General features: G+C 41.7%; 1 protein-coding gene across 1 annotated transcript; it reads left to right on the top strand.

The window, feature by feature from the left end:
* Positions 1-570: 570 nt before the first annotated feature.
* Positions 571-5,906, top strand: LOC138643310 (uncharacterized). The gene is made up of 2 exons (XM_069732240.1): positions 571-1,318; positions 3,718-5,906. Exons 1-2 carry the CDS (start codon positions 571-573, stop codon positions 4,686-4,688), a joined length of 1,719 nt encoding a protein of 572 aa, XP_069588341.1. The 3' UTR covers positions 4,689-5,906.
* Positions 5,907-25,274: the final 19,368 nt, after the last annotated feature.

Below are 25,274 nucleotides of genomic sequence, written 5' to 3'. Positions count from 1 at the left end.
CATACCATGCATGATATTGCCACAAAAATCCTACCAAACTCCTTCTGTACACCAACAATGGAACACTAAGGAGAAGCTAAGAATAATATCATACAACCACAGATGTGGAGACTCTATTAGTGTTCCTCAGGAAATATCCATCAGAACATAAAGGCAAGACACTAAAGATTAACCACCGGACTGATCTTACATTTTTGAACATCAGCAAATGAAAAGGCCCCCCAAAGCGCTTAGCTAGGGGGACACACGGGGGCACAGGCCCATTCATTACTGTCTATTTCTGGTACTATGTTTTCCCCCCCCATTGTTCCTCCTTATTGGTCTCTCCCACTCCCCCCTCTTCTCTATTAGGGCTATGATGTGAATGGTACTTACCGAGCTTTGAAGTCCTTTACAGGTCACCAGCAACTGCCAGGAGAAAATGCGAGAAGAAGGGGCAGTTGGTTTGAGCGGGAAAAAACGCTGATTTGATTGGCTCAGGACTGAAAAGAGCGGGAAAATCAGAGGTATATAAGGCCCTTCTTCTGCGCAATCCAGTCAGTCAGTGCGCAGCAAGAAAGAAAAGTGCAGATGGAGGACCTCTTCAAACAGCTGATGCAGAGAGCTGGAGCTGCAGGAGGAGAAGACTGGCTCAGAAGATGCCTGGAGATCCCAAAGCTGACAGCTGAGGATGAGGCCATGACGCTGCTTGACAGAGCCATTCCAGAAGAAACACCTTCAGAAGAGGGGTTGCAGGAAGATCTTCATGAAGACCTTGAAGTTCCGGGGCTTGTCACAGGAGATGAGGGCCGGCCTCCCAAGAGGATGAGGCGGAGCCGAGAAGTATATTCACCTCCACTGCAGAGCTCCAGCAGAAGGAGTGACGCAGGAAGAAAAAAGAAAGCTGGGGGAGTGTCAGATCACAACAGGTCACATGAGAGACCAGGAAGAAGTCTGGAGCCGGCAAAAGTGTCTCTGAGGAGAATTCACAGCACTGGAATCCATGAAGCTGCAGGAGGGCTGGATCCGACAGCTGATGTGAGAATCAACTCTCCCCTGGGAAGACATCACTGTTCAGGTGTCCTGCCTGCTGGATGTGCGCTGGACTGTGAAGCTGTGACCCGATGTAAACATTCACAGAAGAGCCACCGCTTATCAGAGGATCCACAGGCTACAAGGTTAACCCCTTCACTGATCAGAGCAGCATCTGATGTTGGCTCTGGAAGAAGAGAGGTGCAGAACAGCCAGGTGGCTAGGCAGCACCAGTGCTCGCCTACTCCTGAGGCTGGAAACACAGAAGATGAGGCTCCTGGTCCGTCTGGACAGACACCAGCAGATGGTGAGAACATCTATGTCCCCCAGTCTTCCCCCTGTCTTCCCCCTACTGACAATGCTGTTATTTTAGCTGGGTTTGCTAAGTTACTGAATGAAATGTTATCTAAATGTACTGGGAATAACCCTGCTGCTGAAGTATGGCTTAATCCATCCAGTACAGCTAATGTTGCTCCTACTTCTGTTAGGGTTAATAACAGTACAATAGTTAACCCTTTAATGTTAGACAAGGGTTCTGGTGTAACGGAAACCTGTGTTAAGGAGGCACTTCCCTGTGAATTGTCTCCTTTGGGATTTCATCTTAGTGTTAATATAAAAGAGCGCATTTGGAGGAGGGAATATATTGATTTATTATCACTTCTCCCTTCAGCTAAGGAGCACATTGTACGTGATAAAAAAAAGATGAAAAGAATGATTTAGAGGATAGGAAACGTTCTTTACCAAGGTCATTTAACAACTGGCTCCAAGCCTTTTGTATATATGCTTCTGTGTTAGGTGAAAAATGCCCGGATCAATGCTGTGGCCTCTTTCAACATGTCGACATTGTTCTGGAAGCATATCGCCATTTCGGCGGCATGGCTTGGTTCAACTACGATGAAATGTTTCGCCAGAAATTAGCGGTGTACCCGACACTAAGGTGGGGTACAAAAGATGTAGGCTTGTGGTTGAACGTCATGCTGCCGCAAAGAACAATGCCTCAAAAGCAACCTAGTTTAACGCAAGGTAATATAAAAAAAGGTTTATGTTTTGCATATAATGAATCTTCCTGCAAGTGGTTAAACAATTGCAGGTACAGGCATGAGTGCTCGTTTTGTGGGGGCTCTCATCCCATGGCTAGGTGTTATAAAAAAGTAAATCAATACAACCTAAATCAGCCTGGATTTCGTGATCAAGTGGCAAAAGGCTTGGACACCAGTGATTCTTCAAAAAATGCTACCATGGTTAGAGCAATTCCCAAACAGGGAGAAAGCAGCTCTAATCACTGAAGGCTTTAGGGATGGTTTTGTTGTTCCAGCATTTAAAGGAAAAGGTTGTGCTTGGGTAGATAATCTGAAATCTGTTGATATATATAAGAATGTTGTTGAAGAAAAGATTTTAAAAGAATTGGAACTGGGCAGGTTTGCCGGTCCTTTCATGTCTCCACCATTTAACAATTTCAGATTATCACCATTAGGTATTGTTCCAAAGAAGGAACCGGGATCATTTAGATTGATTCATCATCTGTCATTTCCTTTGACGTTGTCTTTGAACGATGAGGTGGATAAGACTAATGCTTCAGTTATTTATTCTTCTTTTGACGAAGCTTTGCAATTGTTACGGACTTTTGGCAAGGGTGCGTTGCTAGCAAAAGCGGATGTAAAATCTGCTTTTAGGCTCCTTCCTGTTCACCCGGATGGGTTTAGTTCTTTGGGATTTCAATTTGATGGGAAATTCTATTTTGACAGGTGCCTTCCAATGGGTTATTCTTTGTCGTGCTTTTATTTCGAAGCATTTTCTAGTTTTTTAGAGTGGGTTTTACAGCGGAATATTCCTGAGGGAGGTACTCTTCATTATCTGGATGACTTTTTATTTGTGGGTAATGTTGACTCTGATTTATGCCATCGCCTGTTGCAAGCATTTATCGGTATATGTAGTTCCTTCGGTATTCCTTTAGCTGAGGAAAAAACAGTATTCCCTTGTTCTTGTTTGGAATTCTTAGGCATTATTATAGACACGGAAATAATGGAATTTAAATTACCGGACTCGAAACTGTGTAAAATAAGGCTTTCGGTAAATCGTATGTTATCCAAAAAGAAGACAACGTTAAAAGAAATGCAATCGTTGTTAGGTCTTCTGAATTTTGCACTGAAAGTTATGCCCATGGGCAGAGTTTTCTCCCGGAGACTTTATTTCTCAACCAGAGGTTTAAAGTCTCCTTTTGCGCATATTAGGCTGAACAAACAACTTAAAGATGATTTGATGGTGTGGTCTCAATTTTTAGCAAAGTTTAATGGTCGTAGCTGTTGGCAACAGGACTTTATTGAGGCGGAATCGTTAAATTTATTTACTGACGCAGCGGGTAATTGTGGTTATGGCGCCTTTTTCAATGGAAAATGGTCAGCAGAGGTTTGGCCTGAGTCATGGTTTGTAAATAAAGTTGTTAACAATATTGTGGTTCTGGAGCTTTTTCCAGTACTAGTAGCTTTGTGCATTTGGGGTGAATTTTTTAGAGATAGGAGAATTTTAATTCATAGTGATAACAAAGGGGTAGTTTTTGCAGTTAATACGCTGTCTTCAAAGTCTGTTATGGCAGTCAATTTATTGAGGCACCTGACTCTGTGCTGCTTAAATATGAACGTTTGGTTAAAAGCAAGGTACATAGAAGGTAAAAAGAATAATTTAGCAGACTCACTTTCTCGTTGTCAGTGGGGAAGATTTCGGGAGTTAGCGCCGGAGGCGGAGCAAGATGGGATCCCTTGTCCGAATCATTTATGGGACTTGGTTTTGAGCTGATTTCGGAAAACATAAAAAAGTCTGTAGCCCCCAAAACATGGGCTGGTTACGCAGCAGCATGGAGGGATTGGATATTATTCTGCAACTCAATTAATGTAGATTATTGTTATAGTGAGGTAAGTGTAGTTTTATTTTTTGTTTCTGATTTAATGCAAAGGCAGTTAGCTTATTCTTCTGTGAACAGGATTTTGGCAGGTATATCATTTTTTCTTAAACTGTTTGGATACCAAGCTATTAATAATTTTTTCCCAGTAAAGCAGATGCTTAAAGGGTATCGCAAGTCGTTTCCCGCGGTGGACAAGAGACGACCGATTTCTATGAGCTTGTTAAGTAACTTATGGTCAGTTTTATCTAAGGTTTGTTTTGATAGTTTTGAACTCTGTTTATTTAGAACGGCCTTTGTTCTTGCTTTTTTTGCTGCTTTTCGGATTGGCGAATTGGTGTCTGACAAGAAATCCATCCATTCTGGTTTATTTTACGAGGATGTTCGGTTAAAACAGGAATCAGTAGAGATTTTTCTGAAAAGATCTAAAACTGATCAATTAGGAAGAGGCTGTTGGATAAAGTTGAATGCATTTCATGGATCGCCACTGTGTCCAGTAGCTAATGTCAGAAGCTGGCTTGCATTGAGACCAGTAGGAGAGTTGTCATTTTTAATACATAAGGACCTCTCTCCCATAACAAAGTTTCAGTTTAATTCGGTTCTAAAAAAATGTCTGCGCTTGTTAGATTTGGGCAATGTAAATATCTCTTCACACTCGTTTAGGATCGGGGCAGCAACTGAGGCAGCAAGGATGGGTCTGGATGAATCCATCATCAAAAAACTGGGCCGTTGGGAATCTGATAGGTTCAAATTATATGTCCGACCTAGTTTATTGATATAATTAACTAACATATTATTTTCCGTAGGTCCTTTAGTCGTATGGATTGTAGGCCACTCATTCATCTTTTGGGCTCAGAAGAGGGCTTCAAGAAGGAATTATTCTGAGAACTTGTCGTTTAACAGCGAAGTTTGCAGTGTATTCTGGTCAGGCGTGAGAGGCCTAAAATGGTCTTCTATTATTCAGGAATTAATGGATTTAAGTATAGTATGGCCTAACCCAAATTTGGTTATTATTCATGCAGGTGGCAATGACATTGGTAAAATGAAAACTTTAGACTTGATTTGGAAGATGAAGAATGACTTTTCTCTCCTTAAGAATTATTTTCCTAATTCTGTTTTTGTTTTTTCAGAAATTGCTCCCAGATTGGTTTGGTCTACACCTGGTCTTGTTTTTATGGACAAGATAAGGAGAAGGGTCAATAGGACCATGGAAAAATTTCTTCCTCTTATAGGAGGTTTCTCCTACAGGCATACAGACCTGGAAGGCTTTGTTTCGGGCCTATATAGGGCAGATAAAGTTCATTTTTCTGATGTAGGCATAGATATTTTTAATGTTGGTTTGCAGAATGCTGTGGATATTTGGCTGCGATGTTTGTTTGGGGGGCCATGCCTCTAATGAGTCTTGGCGTTTGGGAATAGTCGCCCAGCTAATGCTGGGTGGACTTGGTTCTTTTTAAAGGTCATATAAATTATTTGATTATTATTTATTTATTTATGAATTCTTAATGGATTTAAGCATTTGATTTTAATTGGTTATTAAAGTAGTTGTTATTGGTAACCCTTAATAAATATCGCGGCCTATTTTATCCAATGAATTTGTCTGTGTCTTTTATTTTAGTTAGTTAAGTTATATATTGGTTCTATAATGAATTGGACCTTGTGCCTCCGTGAAAAGGCCCCCCAAAGCGCTTAGCTAGGGGGACACACGGGGGCACAGGCCCATTCATTACTGTCTATTTCTGGTACTATGTTTTCCCCCCCATTGTTCCTCCTTATTGGTCTCTCCCACTCCCCCCTCTTCTCTATTAGGGCTATGATGTGAATGGTACTTACCGAGCTTTGAAGTCCTTTACAGGTCACCAGCAACTGCCAGGAGAAAATGCGAGAAGAAGGGGCAGTTGGTTTGAGCGGGAAAAAACGCTGATTTGATTGGCTCAGGACTGAAAAGAGCGGGAAAATCAGAGGTATATAAGGCCCTTCTTCTGCGCAATCCAGTCAGTCAGTGCGCAGCAAGAAAGAAAAGTGCCCCTCCCTCCCGCCCTAATAAATGTAAAAATTCCCGTCGCAATATTTGTTAGAAGGAATAGTCGCCCAGCTAATGCTGGGTGGACTTGGTTCTTTTTAAAGGTCATATAAATTATTTGATTATTATTTATTTATTTATGAATTCTTAATGGATTTAAGCATTTGATTTTAATTGGTTATTAAAGTAGTTGTTATTGGTAACCCTTAATAAATATCGCGGCCTATTTTATCCAATGAATTTGTCTGTGTCTTTTATTTTAGTTAGTTAAGTTATATATTGGTTCTATAATGAATTGGACCTTGTGCCTCCGTGTGACTGGATAAGTCTTGAACGCTTTCAAAAGTGAACAAGTATTCAAGTTACCCATTTGAATATTGACTGCAAAACTACAGTATTGCAGTGTATTGCACAAGTGATCAATCAATTACAGGATCAATTACCCCAAGAGAACTAAGGGTACCGTCACACAGTGGCACTTTGATCGCTAGGACGGCACGATCCGTGACGTTCCAGCGATATCCTTACGATCTCGCTGTGTCTGACACGCTACTGCGATCAGGGACCCTGCTGAGAATCATACGTCGTAGCAGATCGTTTGAAACTTTATTTCGTCGCTGGATCTCCCGCTGACATCGCTGAATCGGCGTGTGTGACGCCGATTCAGCGATGTCTTCACTGGTAACCAGGGTAAACATTGGGTTACTAAGCGCAGGGCCGCGCTTAGTAACCCGATATTTACCCTGGTTACCAGTGTAAATGTAAAAAAAAAAAAAACACTACCTTCTTACATTCCCGGTGTCTGGTCAGGTCCCTCGCCTTCAGCTTCCCACACTGACTGGTGAGCGCCGGCCGGCCGTAAAATACAGCGGTGACGTCACCGCTGTGCTTTCCGGCTGTCCGGCGCTCACTGTCAGTGCAGAGAAGCACAGCGCCGAGGGACGCGACAGGAATGTAAGTATGTAGTGTTTGTTTTTTTTTTTACGTTTACGCTGGTAACCAGGGTAAACATCGGGTTACTAAGCGCGGCCCTGCGCTTAGTAACCCGATGTTTACCCTGGTTACCAGGGGACTTCGGGATCGTTGGTCGCTGGAGAGCTGTCTGTGTGACAGCTCTCTAAGGTAGTAGAAAAGTACAGAATTAAAAAGCATGTTTGATATTGCTACATCTGTAAAAGTCCATCACCGTAAATCAAGAAAAATTGACAGAATTTATGTTTTTATGCCACCTCACCCCATTGGAATAAAAAGCCAGCATAAGAAAAATTACAGCTTGCCTTTGAAAAAATTAAGCCCTCACACAAGCTCCATAGGTGAAAAATAATGTGTTTCAGAGTATGTTGAAACAAACCATTCAATAAATAGTTGTGCATTTATTTAAAAGTATTAATATATATATATATATATATATATATATATATATATATATATATATATATATATATATATATATAAATAAATAATACCTTTGGTATTTCCATAATCAGATTGACCTGCAGAAACCCATTTTCAGATCCTTTTTATTGCACATTGAATGCCATAAAAATTAAACTGCAGTTCTGCAGTGCGCAGGCGCCGGACCTTTTTGACCTGTTCCGGCACCTGCGCACTGCAGTACTTTGAAGACCAGAAGAGGAAATCATGGAATGAAGATGGAAGGCTCCGGACTGGACCTGAGACACCCATCAGATCCGGACCGCAGCGGGACCGCCCCTGGGTGAGTATAATCTAACCTCTTTTTCTCCTCTTTTAGGTAACATCAGGGGCTTATCTACAGCATTACAGAATGCTGTAACATAGTAACATAGTAACATAGTTAGTAAGGCCGAAAAAAGACATTTGTCCATCCAGTTCAGCCTATATTCCATCATAATAAATCCCCAGATCTACGTCCTTCTACAGAAACTAATAATTGTATATAGTAACATAGTTAGTAAGGCCGAAAAGCCCCTGATGACGGTGCTGTAGATAAGCCCCTGATGACGGTGGGCTTAGCTCACCATCGATTTTGGGGGTAACAGGTTCCCTTTAAAAGGCTGACTCTAGACTCTATTCCTTCTTCAGTTGCTTTTCTGCGGCACTTTAAGTCTTTTTGCTTTGGGCTTTTATATGGCTGAACTGACTTTTTCCCTTTTTTTGTCAAATGATCTGGTTTAGCCTTAACGTGCATCGTTGATGAAAAGTACAAATACAGTAACTTACTATTAATAATAAACTCTTCCACCAATCCTTGTGGAATGAACCCCAAAAAGTCCACCTCTTTTGCTGTTATTAATGACCAAAGACGTGGTATAAATCAACGCCTTGGGAATTGTCCATGACAGCAATTTCAATACGATTGGAAGATAAACACCTAAAAGTCTGCCTCCTAACACATGCTTTCTCAGTTGGGTGCCTTGATGCCAAATCTGCTCATACTATATACTATCCAGATGATCCTGCCTATGAAACGCCCTTCCTTTTTTTCCTTCCATGACAAAGTTCTTGTCAAATGCAAGACATGATGACACTCAATTTCATAAAATTTTCATCTCTCAGGATTAGACTACTTTCACACAAACATTTGGTGAGCAGTAAAATCAGTGTTGATAGTACAGCCCACTATAATAGTCTGTATTTGGAATTTGCAAAAAAAAGATCTTTGATATACGTCTTGGAAAAATGTAAAAAATGTAAACTTTATAAACTTGGAATCTGAGGCATGAGATTATTATTTAATGTCAAGCGGAGACCATTATTCACTTCATAAACAGCATACCACTGAGTATGAGCACTTATTATTTTGCTGAGCAACATGCCAATGTGTCAGGATATCAGTTTGGCTGGCTTCAAATAGGCTATAATTTTATTGTGTCCCTGCCAGTGGAATAAAAGTATAAGCGTGGTTTATGATTTTTCTCATTGTGTAATGGTTAACTCCTGTGATAAATGAGCACGGCAGGGAACCTGTGGATAGGAGTTGCAAGGCCAATCTTTGGCACTGTCTGAGTTTCACTGGGAGGAGTTAGACTTGGAGAGAATTTCTGTCTCTCTAGAAGGATGTTGGCTATGATTGCTGGTCCTGTCAAGAAAACCTGCATACCGCAAAATGTTATTTATTGGATTAAGAAAAATGTAATACTGTGTCTAATTATTGAAAACGGCAATAACCACACCAAAACTGCCAGCAAAACTGCCAGTAAACTTATGATGGCATTAATATACAGATATTGCCCTCTTTAAGTTGTTTCTAGGGGCCCCAAACACATTATCTGGCTTGTTTGGCCGACAACTATCAAGCCCAATGTCTGCATTCACAGGAGTTTTCGGTTCAGGTTATCTCTTCTGGCAGTTGCTTATCTCCCAGAAAATAAAATGACTTGCCATTGGAAATTCAACAGGCCAAATCCTTCTCTCCCTAACATTGTTTGTTTTAGGAGGGACAGGAGACCAATATATTTGTTAGATTGTTGACTAATCTTGCTGATATCAGTGGGTTTGGAGGACTTTAATGTGCATGGGAGCCGAAGCCTTAAAGTTAAAGAATTTGTCTTTTTAATGGCAGGATGCACAATTGCATTTGATTGGTATCATGACAATTTAAATAACTGAACACAATACAATAACAGTTAAGACATTCCTGACATGTGATGTAAATGTATATCACCTGATGGTTGTAAGTGTAAGGAGTAGGCTCAGGAGCTGAGTGCACACCATACATTGCAGATGCCGGATGTGATGTAGCTCTTATCACTGCTGTTAACCTCTTCAATGGGCTGGAGGCTCTCAATTCCAGATGCTCATTGCTACTCCTTGCAACACGATTGCTGGATGTCCATGGGGATGCCATGACAGCTGGGGGTTGAAGTACTTTGAAGCCAAGCTTCAGTCTAGGTTTCATAGAAGACTGTGGCTTTACCTCCGTACTGAGATGCAGTTGTATAAATAACTGTCATGCCACTGCTGTCGTCTTCCTCGCCCTGTCATACTTACCTGTCTTTGGCATCCCGGCGCTCCTCTCCTTCTGCAGTGTCTTCTCCTCGGCGCTCGCTCCCGGCCTCTGCTGCTCGTGCGTGCGTGTACGTTAGGTTCAAAGCTGCACGTGTGCACTTCTAACCTTTGGCCAGCGTTCCTTATCGTCCTCTCTATGGTCCAGGAGGACTGGTACCTGGAGGTGCCGCACTGCATCAGGTATTTAAACAGCTTCCTGCCACCCCTCTGTGCCTGATGATCATTTGTGCTAGCAAGTGCTCTTGGCCGCCCTAGGTCTTTGTGTGTTCTTTATCCTCTGACTTTGGCTTGTCCTTGTTTCCGCAGTGTCTCACCAGTTGCTGTGTCTCTGCTGTACCTCTACTGTCCAAGAGTCTCCCCAGTATTCCTGTCTGTCCCTATGCCACTTTAATACCTTGTCAGTCCTTATACTGCTGCAATACCTTGTCAGTCCCTGTGCCACTGCAATACCCTGTCGGTCCCTGTGCCGCTGCTATATCTCGCCAGTCCCTGTGTCTCGGTAGTGTCCCCGTCAATCTCTGAGTTTCTGCAGTGTTTCTGTTAGCCTTTTTGTCTCTGTCCTATCTGCCAGTTCGGTTTTTCTACAGTATCCATCTATCCCGAGTTCCTGTCTTCCCATCATTCCCTGGTCTTTTCCCATCCTGGTCCTCCAGCTTCCATGGCGATAGTCCCTCTCGTGCCTGCCCCTAACTCTCCCTGTATAGGGGGCGGTCTATCTGGTCAGCTTGTCCGTGGGGGGTTCATCATCATGGTCCAGAGGGTCCACTTCTTGTTTAGAACCGTCGCAGTATCATCAGGCCATGGACCCCGCTGGTATCTCCGCCACTCAGAAGGAGTTACTTTTCTTGCGAGAGAATCAGACCAGAATCATGTCCTTCCTAAAAAACATGGAGTCTCCTCTCACGGCTTTACTGTCTACTGATCCTGGGAACACTTCACAGTTGGCGGCTCTTCAGCAGGAGCTTGGTCAACAACTCACTCAGTCCCATATTTTGACTTACATGGCCTCTGTGGATAATCGGCTTCTCTCCCTTCAAAATGCCGCCTCTGCTCCTATACAGGCCTCTGCTCCGCAACCCTCGCCCTGTCTGGCCAGGCCACCTCGGTATGGTGGGGATCCAAAATTATGTCATGGGTTTCTCAATCCGTGTCTCCTACATTTGAGTTGTCCCTGTTACTATACCCTACCGACTGAGCTAAAACTGCTTTTGTGGTCTCCCATTTGGAGGGCGAATCTTTGGCCTGGGTGAACCCTCTCTGGGAGCAAGATGATCCGGTAGGTTTTCAACTTAATATTTTTTTGGATATCTTTCATAAGGTATTTGATGAACCCGGTCATTTGGTTTCTACTACAGAGACCTTTTTCAACCTTTACCAGGGTACCCTCTCTGTTGCTCAATATGCCATCCACTTTTGAACGCTGTCTTCTGATTTAGGTTGGAACAACGAGGCGTTGGTTGGAGCATTTTGGTGAGGTCTGTCTTCCCGAATTAAGGATGAGCTGGCGGGGTGTGATACTCCTACTGCTTTGGAAGACCTTATTTCTTTGGCGACCCGCATTGCCTTACGCTTTCAGGAGCGTTCTCGCGAGGTTGTCAGAGAGCGGAGATCCCCTCATTTATCCCCAGTTATACAAGGAGCTTCCGTTTCCCAATCCACTGCAGTTTCTTCATCTTCTTTTCCTGAGCCCATGCAGGTAGATCGCCTCAAGCCGCTGAACAACATCGAAAGCAGAGACTTGCACAAGGCTTATGCTTCTATTGTGGCAGCGCCTCTCATCTTCTGCATTCCTGCCCCCAGAAGCCAGGAAACGTCTCCACCTAGGACAGGTAAGAGAGGTCTCCCTAGGTAGCAATGATTCCTCTCCACCTCTGATTTTGTCTGTTATTTTGCACATGGGTTCCAGTTGCTTCTCTCTTCAGGCTTATGTAGATTCTGGTGCGGCTGGGAATTTTGTTCAACTTGAGCTGGTCGAGAGGCTTGGATTCCTGTCAGATCCTTGGAGGTTCCTAGGCAAATAGCATCTGTCGATGGTCAGCCTTTGCGGGAGGTTGTTACTGCTGTCACCGAGGAGGTTGAGATTCAAATTGGAGCCCTACATCATTAGAAGTTGGCTTTTTATGTTATATCATCTTTATCCCATACCTTTCTTTTGGGACTCTCCTGGTTAAGGAACCATGAACCTACTCTGAACTGGCGTACCGGAGACGTCCTATCCTGCGGACAGTTTTGTCAAAAAAGATGCCTGCTTCCCATCAAGCCTGCTAGTTCATCTCCTCTGGCTCTGGAACCTCTTTTTCAACAAAAAGGAGGCAGAGGTCTTACCTCCGCATCGTCCATACGACTGTCCCATAGATCTTATATCCGGTTCTACTCCTCCCAGGGGTTGCATTTATCCTCTGTCTCCTTCCAAGACTCAAGCCATGTCTGAGTATGTCCAAGAAAACCTGGCCAGAGGCTTTATTCGAAAGTCCTCTTCACCTGCAGCTGTTTTTTTTTTCGTCAAGAAGAAGGATGGTTCTCTTCGTCCCTGCATTGATTACCACCATTAAAAACAAGTATCCACTTCCTCTCATGCCAGAACTCTTTGATCGTCTGCGAGGAGCACAAGTCTTCACTAAACTGGATCTCAGGGGAGCTTACAATTTGATCCGAATTCGTGCGGGAGACGAGTGGAAGACTGGGACTGTCATTATGAGTATTTAGTGATGCCCCTCGGTCTATGTAATGCCCCTGCAGTTTTTCAAGAGTTGATGAATGATGTATTTCCGGACTTACTTTACACCTGTGTTGTGGTGTATTTGGACGACATCCTTGTGTTTTCACCGGATCTGTTTTCTCATAAAAGAGATGTGCGTCAAGTTCTTCTTCGTTTGAGAGAGAATCGTCTTTATGCAAAACTAGAGAAGTGTGCCTTTGAATAGTCCTCTCTGCCATTCTTGGGTTTCATCATCTCTGATTCTGGTCTGAGTATGGATCCGGGAAAAGGTTCTGCCGTACTCAACTGGCCTCATCCGCTTGGGGTTAAGGCAATTCAGCGTTTTCTAGGATTCGCGAATTACTATCGGCAATTTATTCCTCACTTCTTATCTTTGTCTGCTCCCATCTCCTCCCTGACTAAGAAGGGCGCCAATCCTCTTGTTTGGCCAGCAGAGGCCGAAGAGGCTTTCCAGTCTCTCAAAGAAGCATTTGCCTCCGCTCCTATACTCCATCACCCTGAAGCTGATAAACCCTTCTTCCTAGAAGTTGATGCCTCTGCTATCGGAGCCGGAGCTGTGCTTTCTTAGAGGTCCTCTTCTGATCGTCTAGTACCCTGTGGCTTCTTCTCCAAGATTTTTTGTCTTCTGAAAGAAATTACTCCATTGGTGACAGAGAACTATTGGCCATCAGATTGGCATTGGAGGAGTGGAGGTGTTGTGAATTCCGCTCTTGGGCTCCCTCCGGTGGTTGTAAGTGGCACTTTTGTGAGTTCTGCTCTTGGGCTCCCTCTTGTGGTTTCTAGTGGTATGGATGCTCCTTGGAGTTAGCTGTCATCAGCTGCCTCCACTTATCGTCTCTTCTGCTTGGCTATTTAGGCCTGGCTCTTTCTTCAGCCAGTGCCACTTGTAAATGGTTCCTGGTTGGATTTACATCTCTTTGGAGTTCCCTGTTATCCTGACCAGTTCAGCTAAGCTAAGTTTTTGCTTGCTCTTTTCTGTCCATAGATTCTGGACTTATCCATTCTGTGCTTTCTATGTTTGTCCAGCTTATCAGTGTGAATTAATTCTGTCTTGCTGGAAGCTCTGGGAGGCAGATTTGCCCTCCACACCTTTAGTCAGGTGTGGAGATTTTTTGTAAACTCTGCGTGGATTTTTGTAGTGTTTTATACTGACCGCACAGTATTCCATCCTGTCCTATCTATTTAGCTAGACTGGCCTCCTGTGCTCATCCTGGTTTCATTCTGTGTATGTCTTTTCCCTCTCCACTCACAGTCATTATTTGTGGGGGGCTAATCTATCCTTTGGGGATTTTCTCTGAGGCAAGATAGCTTTCCTGCTTCTTTCTTTAGGGGTAGTTAGCTCTTAGGCTGTGACGAGATGCCTAGGGAGAGTTAGGAGCATTCCACGGCTACTTCTAGTGTTGTGTTGAGCTTAGGGACTTCGGTCAGTACAGTTACCACTTCCTTCAGAGCTCGTTCCATGTTGCTCCTAGACCACCGTATCATAACATGGAGGTATCTGTTGGAAGGAGCCTTACACCCCTTTATCATCTCTATGGATCACAAGAATTAGGCGTATATTCGTTCTGCACAATGACTGAATCCACGGCAGGCCAGGGGGGCCTTGTTCTTTGCCCAATTTGACTTTGAACTTCACTTCCTGCCTGGTGATAAGAACTTCAAAGCCGACACTCTTTCCAGGTCCTTCTGTTCGGTAGATGCTGAGGAGGAGTCCACGCACATCATTGACCCCTCCAGAGTCATCACACTTGCTCCGGTCTCTATGACCTCTTTACCTCTGGGTAAAACTTTTGTTTCTGAGCAGAACAGGAGCATTGTTTTACTCTGGGGACATGCCTCCAAGCTTGCGAGTCATGTCGGTTTCAAGAAAACTCTTGATGCAATATCTCGCTACTACTGGTGGCCGACTCTTTTGAAGGATATCTGAGATTTTGTCATCTCCTGCCCATCCTGTGCCAAGAACAAAGTTCCTAGGCAGTAACCTTCTGGCCTTCTACATCCTCTTCCGGTGCCTACTACTCCATGGCAACATATTGCAATGGATTTCATAACTGACCTGCCTCGTTCTTGTGGTTGCACTGTCATCCTCGTGTCCATGGACCGTTTTTCTAAAATGGCTAATTTCTTTGCTCTTCCTTGTCTGCTTTCAGCTCCTGTGTTGGCGAAGATTTTTGTTCAACATATATTTCGTATTCATGGTCTTCCACAGCATATTGTTTCTGACCGTGGAGTTCAATTCACCACTCAATTCTGGAGATCACTCTGTAAGTCGTTGAACATCTCACTTGACTTCTCTTCGGCCTATCACCCACAATCCAATGGCCAAGTGGAGCGTACTAATCAGATTCTGGTTACTTATCTCCGGCATTTCCCCAATGCTCATCAAAATGATTGGACTGACTTATTACCATGGGCCGAGTTTGCTTATAATAATCATACCAGTGGAGCTTCCACCAAATCTCCATTTTTTGTGGTCTATGGACAACATTCTGGTCTTCCTTTACCAGTTCCTTCCATCTCTACTGTGCCAGCAGCAGATCTTCTGTCTAGAGAATTCTCCAGGGTCTGGCAGGAGACCAAGTCTGCTCTCGAACTAGCTCAGCATCGGATGAAGAGGCATGCGGATAAAAGGTGTCTTGATTCTCCTGTATTCCATCCTGGGGACAAGGTCTGGCTTTCTTCTAGATTTATTCGTCTTAAAATCCCTTCGCATAAACTGGGTCCCCTCTACATTGGTCCTTTTGAGGTGTTGACACGTATTAACAATGTTTGTTACAAACTTAAGTTACCTGCCTACCTTCGTATTCCTAATTCCTTTCATGTATCTCTCCTTAAGCCTGTAGTGTTTAATCAGTTTCATACCTCGACCTTTTCTTCGCCTCCGCCTGTTTCTGCGGACAATGTTTTTGAGGTTAGGGACATTTTGGCCATGAAAAAACTTAGAAGTAGAACTTTGTTTTTGCTCGACTGGAAAGATTTCGGTCCTGAGGAGAGATCCTGGGAGCCTCGGGAGAACATTCAGGCTCCTCGAATTTTAGCTAGGTTTTTCTCTAGCCTAAAGAGGAGGGAGGGATGTAAAGATGGGGGTACTGTCATGCCGCCGCTGCCATCTTCCTCTCCCTGTCAGAGGATATCCGCCAGTTCCGTTTTTCTACAGTATCCATCTATCCCGAGTTCCTGTCTTCCCGTCAGTCCCTTGTCTTTTCCCATCCTGGTCCTCCAGCTTCTGTGGTGATAGTCCTTCTCGGGCCTGCCCCTAACTCTTCCTGTATAGCGGGCAGTCTATCTGGTCAGCTCATCCGTGGGGGGGGTTCGTCTTCATGGTCCAGAGGATCCACTTCTTGTTTAGAACCATCACAATAATAAACTATCACAGGACCGCAGGTTTAAGTTCTATGAGGAAAATTTAGTGGCTTACGAAATTATTCTCCCCACTAAGCTTTCTACCTACTTTGTTACATTGCAACCTGTGTTTTAATATTTTTGTAATCCGATTTGTGTGTGATGCATCACCCCAAAATTGTCTTAAGTTGATGACGTGAAGTGAGAAAAATATAGGCATAAATAAAATTTATGAGATCAAATAACTAAAAATTGGCATGTGCATATGAATTCATCCCTTTTGCTATGAAGCCCTAAAAATGTATGGTGCCAGCCCACAAAAACTCTTAGCTCAGGCAAGGAGGGCATTAATCAGAGAGGGAGCACGGAGACCAAAGGTAACCCCTAAGGAGCTTCAGAGTTCCCAAGCAGAGACTGGAGTATCTGTCCATACGACCACAATAAGCCGTACACTCCATAGAGGTGATCTTTCTGGAAGAGAGGGCAGAAAAAAGCCTTTACTACCACATAAGAATTGTAAGGCTCATTTTGAGTTCACCAAAAGACATGTGGGAAACTCCACATATGTATGGAGGTAGGTGCTGTGGTTAGATGAGTTCCCAGTGACAATATGTGGGAAGCTCATAGAAAACTTATCCAAAGTGACTTTCAGTTGTAATTGCCACAAAAGGAGGCTCTGCAAAGTACTGACTTTAGGGTTGGTGAATAGTTATGCACACTGAAGTTTTCAATTAATTTGTCCTATTTGTTGTTTGCTTCACAACAAAAAGAAAACCAAATGTTTACCGTTTTAGGCATGCTCTTTACATGAACTGACAAAAACCATCAAAAACAAAAAAGTGAAATTCCAGGTTGTGAGGTAGGAAAGCATGAAAAATACAAGGGAGTGAGGGGTGGGGAGTGGGTTGGTGAGGGTGAATACTTTCACAAACTACTATACATATAAAATATTTAAAATAAATAAGTAATCCCCCCATTTTACTCCATTCAAAGTAAAAAAAAAATATTCAGCATTGCTGTTTTTCAATTGTTGCACCCCTCACTACACACACAATGTTAGGCGTCAGGATTCTCCCGCTACACGGGATAGATCCCAAGCATTGCCTGGTGCTGTGTTCTCCCATGCAGGTCCAGCCGAGGAAGGTTCTGCTCAGCACAGATGTCGGTCCCAGCGTCTTGCCCAGGCTCATGGTATATACTTGGTTACTGCTGGCTCTCCAGGTAAGTCTATTGGAACCAGTGATGTTCTAGTGCTGTCCTGCACTCTGGAGTCTAAGTCCAGAGATCCCCTTAATGAGCACGTCCGTAATTTGGCGTCTTCTCATTGGTGGTTGGACGTTGGCTGCTCTCTTGATGTGGCGGCACCAGATTGGCCCGCAGGCGATGCCATGGCCGCCTGGGCGTGAGTGTTTGAGGTGGAGCCTAAGGTTTAAAAGGCTTTTAGTGGCACACGGGGCATGATTGTATCACTTATGTGTGGTGTTTGCGAGTGGATACTCTACCACTCTGTTTGCACATGACGCCCTATACACTGAGAGTTCTTATGTTGGCAGGTAGGGTTAGCACTGGGTAGCTACCCCTTGGCTTAGCATCTGTTTCCTCCATGTGTGCAGTTAGCACAGCTGAGTTACAGTTCAAGTCCAACCCTCAGGCTACACCTCTCAGGGATTGCATCAGGGCCTTGCAACTAGCATCACATTTGTTCTTTCCTTTGGCTCTGCATCTGCTTCATTCTTGTACTGGCACAGTTTAGTTGCAGAGCGAGCGCAACCCACATGCTATCGTCCCTCTGGGTAACTGAGCTTTATACTTTGCGTTCCGTTCATACTGTGTGGAGTTAAAGCAGTCCGATTAAGGTTTACGCTCACTACTTCTTTCCGCCGTTGTTCACTAGCAGCAGTTATACATCACTGCATGGTGGACCCTGGGTTGAGATTGCACTTTATTATTTATTTTTATTTAGAGCAATCCACCAATGCAATAAAATGTGATCAAAACATTACATGTTACTCAAAATGGTATCAATAGAAATATTATAAAAAACAAGATTCACACATCTTGGTGAACAGAATTTTTTTTCATCAAAATAATTAAAAACTATGCAAGTTTTAAATCACTATACTATAATTGTACTGACTTCTTCATGTTTGCAGGTAATTTTGAACTTCATAAAAACAGAACCAGTAATCAATTGCATTTTTTGTGTTCTTTTTGCCATTTCATTGCATTTAAAAAATTTTTTTTACAGTTTTGCAGTATATTATGCGCTTAAAAGATAATTGGCCATGCTCAGAAGGGGTTAAAGGGATTGACACTTTATGCTTATATTAACAGATATGAAAATAAATTTATATAATTTATACAATGTGATTTTCTGGATTTTATTTTTAATATTCTATCTCTCAATGTTAAAATTAACCTACCCTTAAAATTATGTCTTTCTCAGTAGGAAAACTTACAAAATCCACAAGGGATCAAATAATTATTTCCCCCACTGTATGTATTCTATGTATATACAGAATGAGGGGTATTCTGCTCTTCTAGCAATTAAGGGCTCTGTAAATGGAGTCAGAAAACTCTTCAAGGAAAATCCGCGCTCTAGGAGGCAAATAGAGCTTGTATGAAAATGTAAAATCTGGGACTAAAACTAAATTTTGATGGTAAAAATATATTGTTTAAAAATGATGGCAAAAATGTATATTTTTTTCTTCACTGCTCAATGGTATAAAATTCTGTGACACACCCATGGTGTCAATATAATCACTGCACCCCTAGATGAATGAATTGAGAGGTGTAATTTGTAAAATGGGGTCACTTATGGGGGGTTCTGCTGTACTGGCATCTCATGGGCTCTTCTAGTGGGTCATGGTACCTGCAAACCTGGTACCTGCAAATCTGGCCCTCTTTGTGCTCTGAGCTGTGCATTGTGCCTGAAGAATATCTCCGGATTACATCTAGGGTATTGGAACAATCACTCAGGAAAAAATGGACCCAAGTTTGTTGTAAAAAAAATCCTGTTAGCCTTAGAAAAAGTCAATACTTGGGGCTAAAGCAATGTTTTTGTGAGGAACATGTGATTTTATTAATTTCACGGCTCAACTTTATATACTTCTGTGAAGCACCTGAGGGTTCAAAGTGCTTACCAAGAATCTAAATACATTCCTTGAGGGGCCTATTTTCCAAAATGTGGTAATTTGTGGAGGATTTCCACGGTTTAGGCACATCAAGGGCTCTCCAAATGGGCCATTACGTTCACTAATTTTTCCAGGAAATTTTACATTCAAAAAGTCAAATGGAGCTCCTTCCCTTCCGAGCCCTGTCATGCGCCCAAGCAATACTTTTCTCCCTCATATGGGGTACCAGCGTACTCAGGAGAAATTGCACAACAAATTGTATGGTACAATTTATCCTGTTACTCTCATGAAAATGCAATATTTTGTGCTGAAAACATATTTGTGGGTAAAACTTGATTTTTTGTTATTTTTACGGCTCAACGTTATAAACTTCTGTGAAGCACCTGAGGGTTCAATGTGCTCACCACACATCTAGATCAGATCGCTGAGGGGTTAAAATTCCAAAATGGTATAACTTGTGGGGATTTTCACAGTGGAAAATGTTACTTATTAAGTATTTTGAGTAACATTTCTGTCATTTAAGGGCATGAAAATTCAAAGTTGGAAAATTGCGAAATTTTCAACATTTTCACCAAATTTCAGTTTTTTTCACAAATTAGGGCAAGCCATATCTTAGAAACTTTACCACTATAATGACGTACAATATGTCATGAAAAAACAATCTCAGAATCACCAGGATCCATGAAAGCATTACAGAGTTATTACCTCATAAAGGGACAGTGGCCTAGTCATTAATGTGCAAACCACCCTCGGGGGCAAAAAGATTTGAGGGGACACCCGGTCCTTAAAAAATAATTGAGGTAGATTTTTAGGAGGATCGAGAGTATGAGGTTGAATGAGTTGCCGCCTGCAGTATCTCATCAAGCAAAAAGGTTATAGTCCTGAAGATCGCCGGGAGAGGGAGTTCTATCAGTGATGTCGTATGAGGGGTCTTCTATTGGTCCAGTGGCGTGGCACCTCATAGAGGGGGGATACTGTCATAGCTTGGTTTGGAGTTTCGATCTCGTGACCTGTTTCTTTGTGGTTGGTTCTTCTGTCTGTTGAACTATTGCTTCTTTCCATCTCTGTTTCAAATGCTGATTTTTTTTTGTCCTTATTCTCCCTCTAAAAAGCCCCATCCAGGATGTGATAGAGGAAACCAAAATGGGAAAATGGAAAATTACTGTAGAGGAGCAAATAAAGATTGAAGAAAAAAGACAACAAGAAAAATTAGACAAGGCAGACAAGGACTGTACACCAATTTGTCCTTAATCTGGTCCAAAAGTCCTTGCCAAAACTGACTCTGAAAAGCGGGGTCGTTCCAGGGGCTCTCTACTGCCCAACATCTAACCTCAGAGCAGTAGTCCTCAGCTGTACAATCACTCTGAACCAACTTACAGATCTTGAATTCAGCCACAGTAACTTTGTCAGTGTAAACATAAATGAAGCCAAGAACAGAGAAAAATACGACAACACAATAACAAAAAGATCTACTAGCTGCCACCACCAATCATTTATACAGGCTGAATGGGCATATATTACAGGTAGTGTATGGCTTCAGGGGTGCAGTTTAAAGAGAAAGAGGAACAGAGCTATTACATTTTATATATGTACGTAATCTGGAAAGGCGGGCAGTGGTTATAAAAAAATTTACAAAGATAATACAAAATGGGAACAAAACAATATGCTATATATGGTTACATAAAATAAAGAGAATAACAAAAAAATTACTAAACCTGAACCACGGAAATGGCTCAGAGCTAAGCGAATGGAGGTGCTTCTTAGGGAAACGGACAGAACCCACAGCAAGCTGTACTTTCCAAGACTTACAAAGACATAAGCCCAAACTTTTATTTTTATTAATTCAAGGTAAGGCCCACATACTTCCTCTTGGTGAGCTCATGTGAGGGCTGGTTGTTGGGTGTCTTAGGTCTTTTAGAATTTTATGAGATCCCCAACTTATATCTTCATCCCAGGAGGTTCCAGGCAGTAGATATTGCATATTGTTTCTTATCGTGATATTACCTGTCTGTATACATTAAACATTGCATGGATAGCACCTTACACCAGACCAATATTAAGTTGCAGTGGCTCTACCGGCCTTACTGTGATGTCAGTGAATGCATTATGTTCGTACCTTTGCTACGACGCCGAAAATATATCTCCCATAAATATTGGATTGATACAATCCCCAATATTTATCTCTGACCACTGACTCCAAAAGGTCTGGAAGCCATGCTTTGATCAGAAGAAGCTTATGCATTGGAATTGCCATCCCTGCCTTTGCGTCAATAAGTCTCAGTCTTGGTGTCTTTTTCCCAGAGCAAATCTCCTATTGTAATTATCTGGTCATTGTAGGATGCCCCTACTTTAATCGGGGTTGACGTGTCAGCTCACTCTCACTTCTCCAGTCATAATTAGTTTCTCTCTTCCCCAACTATAATTAATCTTATATGTTCAATATGATGGTGATATGTCCCCTCTCCAGAGATGTCTGTATAGATTTAAATTTTTCTCTAAATGCCCAAGCCTTTGCATTTCCAAGGAGCAAAGATAAAATATTGCCCACTTGTTGGTTCTCGTATCCAGTTCAGACAGAACAGTGGCGAAATTATAAATTATATGAAGCAGAAAAGATGGACAACTTACTTATATACCCATCTATGCAGTCCGGCAAGTTTTCCTTGGGTTCAACTGCAACGTTCTGTCAGACACTTGAATCAGTAGGGCATAGAAGTTGTTGTTGTTCTTTAATGTCCGCAACCATCCAAAGACAAGGCTTGAAGCTCTGTGGCCAAGGTGCCCACAGGATCAATGTGGACACCTCAGCCTACACAATGGTCTGGCTATAATGTTAAGCATATGCCACACTCACACATGGGTAAAGGTAGTAAGGACGACTTGCTATAGAGCTAAACCACATCTACACCCAACTGGTCTCTGTACAACCTAGTCAATCAATAGCTGTACAACTAAAAACACCACATCGTACCTGAATCCCTAGAAGGCCATGTAGGGTTTTTTCATGCCTTCCTTTCAAGGAACATATATTTTCTTAACTATTTTCGATTTCTGACAAAAAAAATCATAAAATTATTTTTTCCTAACTCTATAGCTAAGGCTATCTCCAAACAGTAATTTTATTTTTTTTAACATTTTTTTTAACTCTATGCCATTTACTTTTTGTGCAAAATAACAATTTTAAAATGATAATCCATTGAGTAACTCCAACATATTTAATGTTGTCATATTATATCTACATGAAGTACTCTGGATATTGTGCTATCAATTCCACACCACTGTTCCAAATATTTTCAACAAGATGTTTGGACACGAGTATGGAGAAAATTGGTGCGTAGTATTGTGTGTTTATGTTGGTTAGAAAAGTTTCATTAACAGTTTAGTGGTATCTAGAATAAAACAGAGATTTTTCCTAACTCGTGGCATCAAAATATTTTCCACCAAGTAAGATACTGTATATTCTATGCTGCTATATTTCTTCACTAAGTAGAATTAGGAACTAAGAATACCTTCCCCAGCAAATTAATGTATAGTAAAAATTACTGATCAACATGATTCTCCAGGTCAGTATGATTACAGCAATATCATTTGTTAATGTCTTTTTTTTATTTAAATGGAAAAAAATAAAAAATTTTGTTGCTTCTATTACCATTTTCCAAGATTTGTAACTTCTTTATCTTTCAGTTGACGGAGCTGTGTGATGGCTCTTTTTGTGTGTAATGTGCTAATTTTTTTATATACCTTTAGTAGGAGATAGTAGTAAATAGATTAGTAGACATGACATTTTGATCACTTGTATTGCAATAATTTGCAGAGTTGTGGCGACCGAAAAAGCACAATTTTGGTATTTCAATTTTGTTTTTCAATATGTATCTACCAATCAGATTGATTAATTTTATATTTTGATAGATAGGACTTTTATTTTTCTTCTTTGATTCTCTTTGTTTTTAATAGGGGAAGTAGGTGTGATTCCAATTTTTATATAAAGTACTGGGCAAACGTTTTAGGCAGTGGTGGAAAAAAATGCTGCAAAGTAAAAATGCTTCTAAGAATAGTAGTGTTAGGCTGGGTTCACATTGTGTTAATGGCAATGCGTTGATGGCATCCGTTACATAGTGGCACTAACGCTATATAACGGATACGTTATCGCACCCATTGACTGCAATTATGTAGCACATCGCTAACGCATGTTATAATTGGCATGCGTTAGCGATGTGCCATCATTCTGTGATGGACCCTCGGACGCCGTCTGCAGCGTTTCCGGGTCCGTCACCGATAGTGCAGATGGAGCATCTGCGCTAGCGCGATCGCATAATGTGATCTTGGAAAAGGCACTAGCGTTGCACAGTCCGTTTAACGTATGCGTTGAACGGACTGCACAATGCAATCTGAACCCTGCCTTAATAGTTTATTTTTATCAGTGAACAAAATGCAGAAAAAGAAGAAAAAAAGAAATCTATATCAAATCAGTTTTTGACAGCATCAAAACATCAATTCTTCCACATACATTTTCACACAGTTTTTTGAAGGTTCTCGGCAGGGAGGTTTTTCCAAAATATTTCAGAGAACTAATCAGAGATCTTCTGTGGATGAACTTGTGCAAATCTTTCTGTCTTTTCTTACAGTCCTGGGCAGATATTTGTCCATCATGGAAGCATCTGATTGACTTTAAATGAAGTTTTTATCAGGAAAATGCCCCAAATATACAGACCAATATGAATAAGAACTATTTCCAGAGTAAAGGAGAACACCAATTCCTGTAAGTGATAAAATGACCCATAGAGAGCCCTTATCTCAACATAGAGTATGTGTGAGATCACATGAGGAGACAGAAGGATTTGCATAAGATCTGTGGTTAGTTCTCCAAGATGTTTGGAAGAACTTCCTTGTTGAGTTCCTTCAAAAACTTTGTGCAAATATGCCTAGAGGAATTGATGCTTTGATGCTGCTTTGAAGGAAAAAGGCAGTCACATCAAATTGATTTAATTTAGGTTTATGTTTTATTCATTCGCTTTGCATTTTATTAATTGCAAAATATAAAATATTAACACCTCTATTTTTGCAAGCATTCTTACTTCGCAGGTTTTTTTCACATGTCCCGAAAACTTTTGCCCAGTACTATTTTTCTCTATACATTTTTAATAACATGTTTTTCTTTTTTTTCTTTTTGAACCTGCTGTCATCTGATCACTTTTACTATAAACTGCAAGTATTACAATATATAGTAAAAATCACAGCTGGTTTTAACAGGAGCGCAAATATGGAAGGCAAAGGTTAAAGCACCTTTACACCCCAAGGTGGTTTGCCTGTCAATGACCAGGACAATTTTTACAATTCTGACCAGTGTCACTTTATGAGATTTTAACTCTGGAACGCTTCAATGTATCCCTCTGATTCTGAGATTGTTTTTTCATGACATATTGCACTTCTCGATAGGGGTCAAATTTATTCGATATAACTTGTGTTTATTTGTGAAGAAATTGAAATTTAGCAAAAAATTTGAAACATTTTGCAATTTTCAAACTTTGAATTCTTATGCCCTTAAATCAGAGAGATGTGTCACACAAAATTGTTAGGGATAAAAGTTGGCCAGCAATTTCTCCTTTTTCTTACAAAACATTTGGTTTGGACCCGCACAAGCATTGAGATAGGTGCAAAAGGCTGTTGTCTTCTTTCACTTCCCTGTTTTTCTTTTTAAGAAGCATTGGTGAGTGCTGTTTCTTTTTTTAATATTGATCACACATACTGAAGTCCATCCAATTTCAGAAGGGGCAAGGTCGAACATGTCTTACGCATCTCTTATTGCAGACAATTCTCTGCAAGGGTGGCTGTCAAGAGATTCATCAGGCCAACAAATTCTTCTAACTGAGCTTCCTGGCTTTTTTCATATATTTTAAGTTCTAGAGCACTTCAGAACAGACTGTAACAACCCAACTTAGGTTTCCTTGATTTCATATTGGCCAATGCGATGACATGACAACATGAGATGGGTATTTCACCATTGCTGCTGCTAAATATATTATCCCAATGAATAAAAAGCCATTATACAAAGTTGCATAGATAATAGTAAGGTTATGTGCACACGTTGCTGAATTGCCACAGAAACTTCCTCGGCAATTCTGCAACTCCCTGCCGCGGGTAAAACGCATGAGGAATTGG

This window comes from Ranitomeya imitator, chromosome 6 (assembly GCF_032444005.1).
Source record: "Ranitomeya imitator isolate aRanImi1 chromosome 6, aRanImi1.pri, whole genome shotgun sequence".
NCBI lineage: Eukaryota > Metazoa > Chordata > Amphibia > Anura > Dendrobatidae > Ranitomeya > Ranitomeya imitator.
Note: the sequence above shows the minus strand (reverse complement) of the source record. Positions and strands in the feature narration are given on the sequence as shown.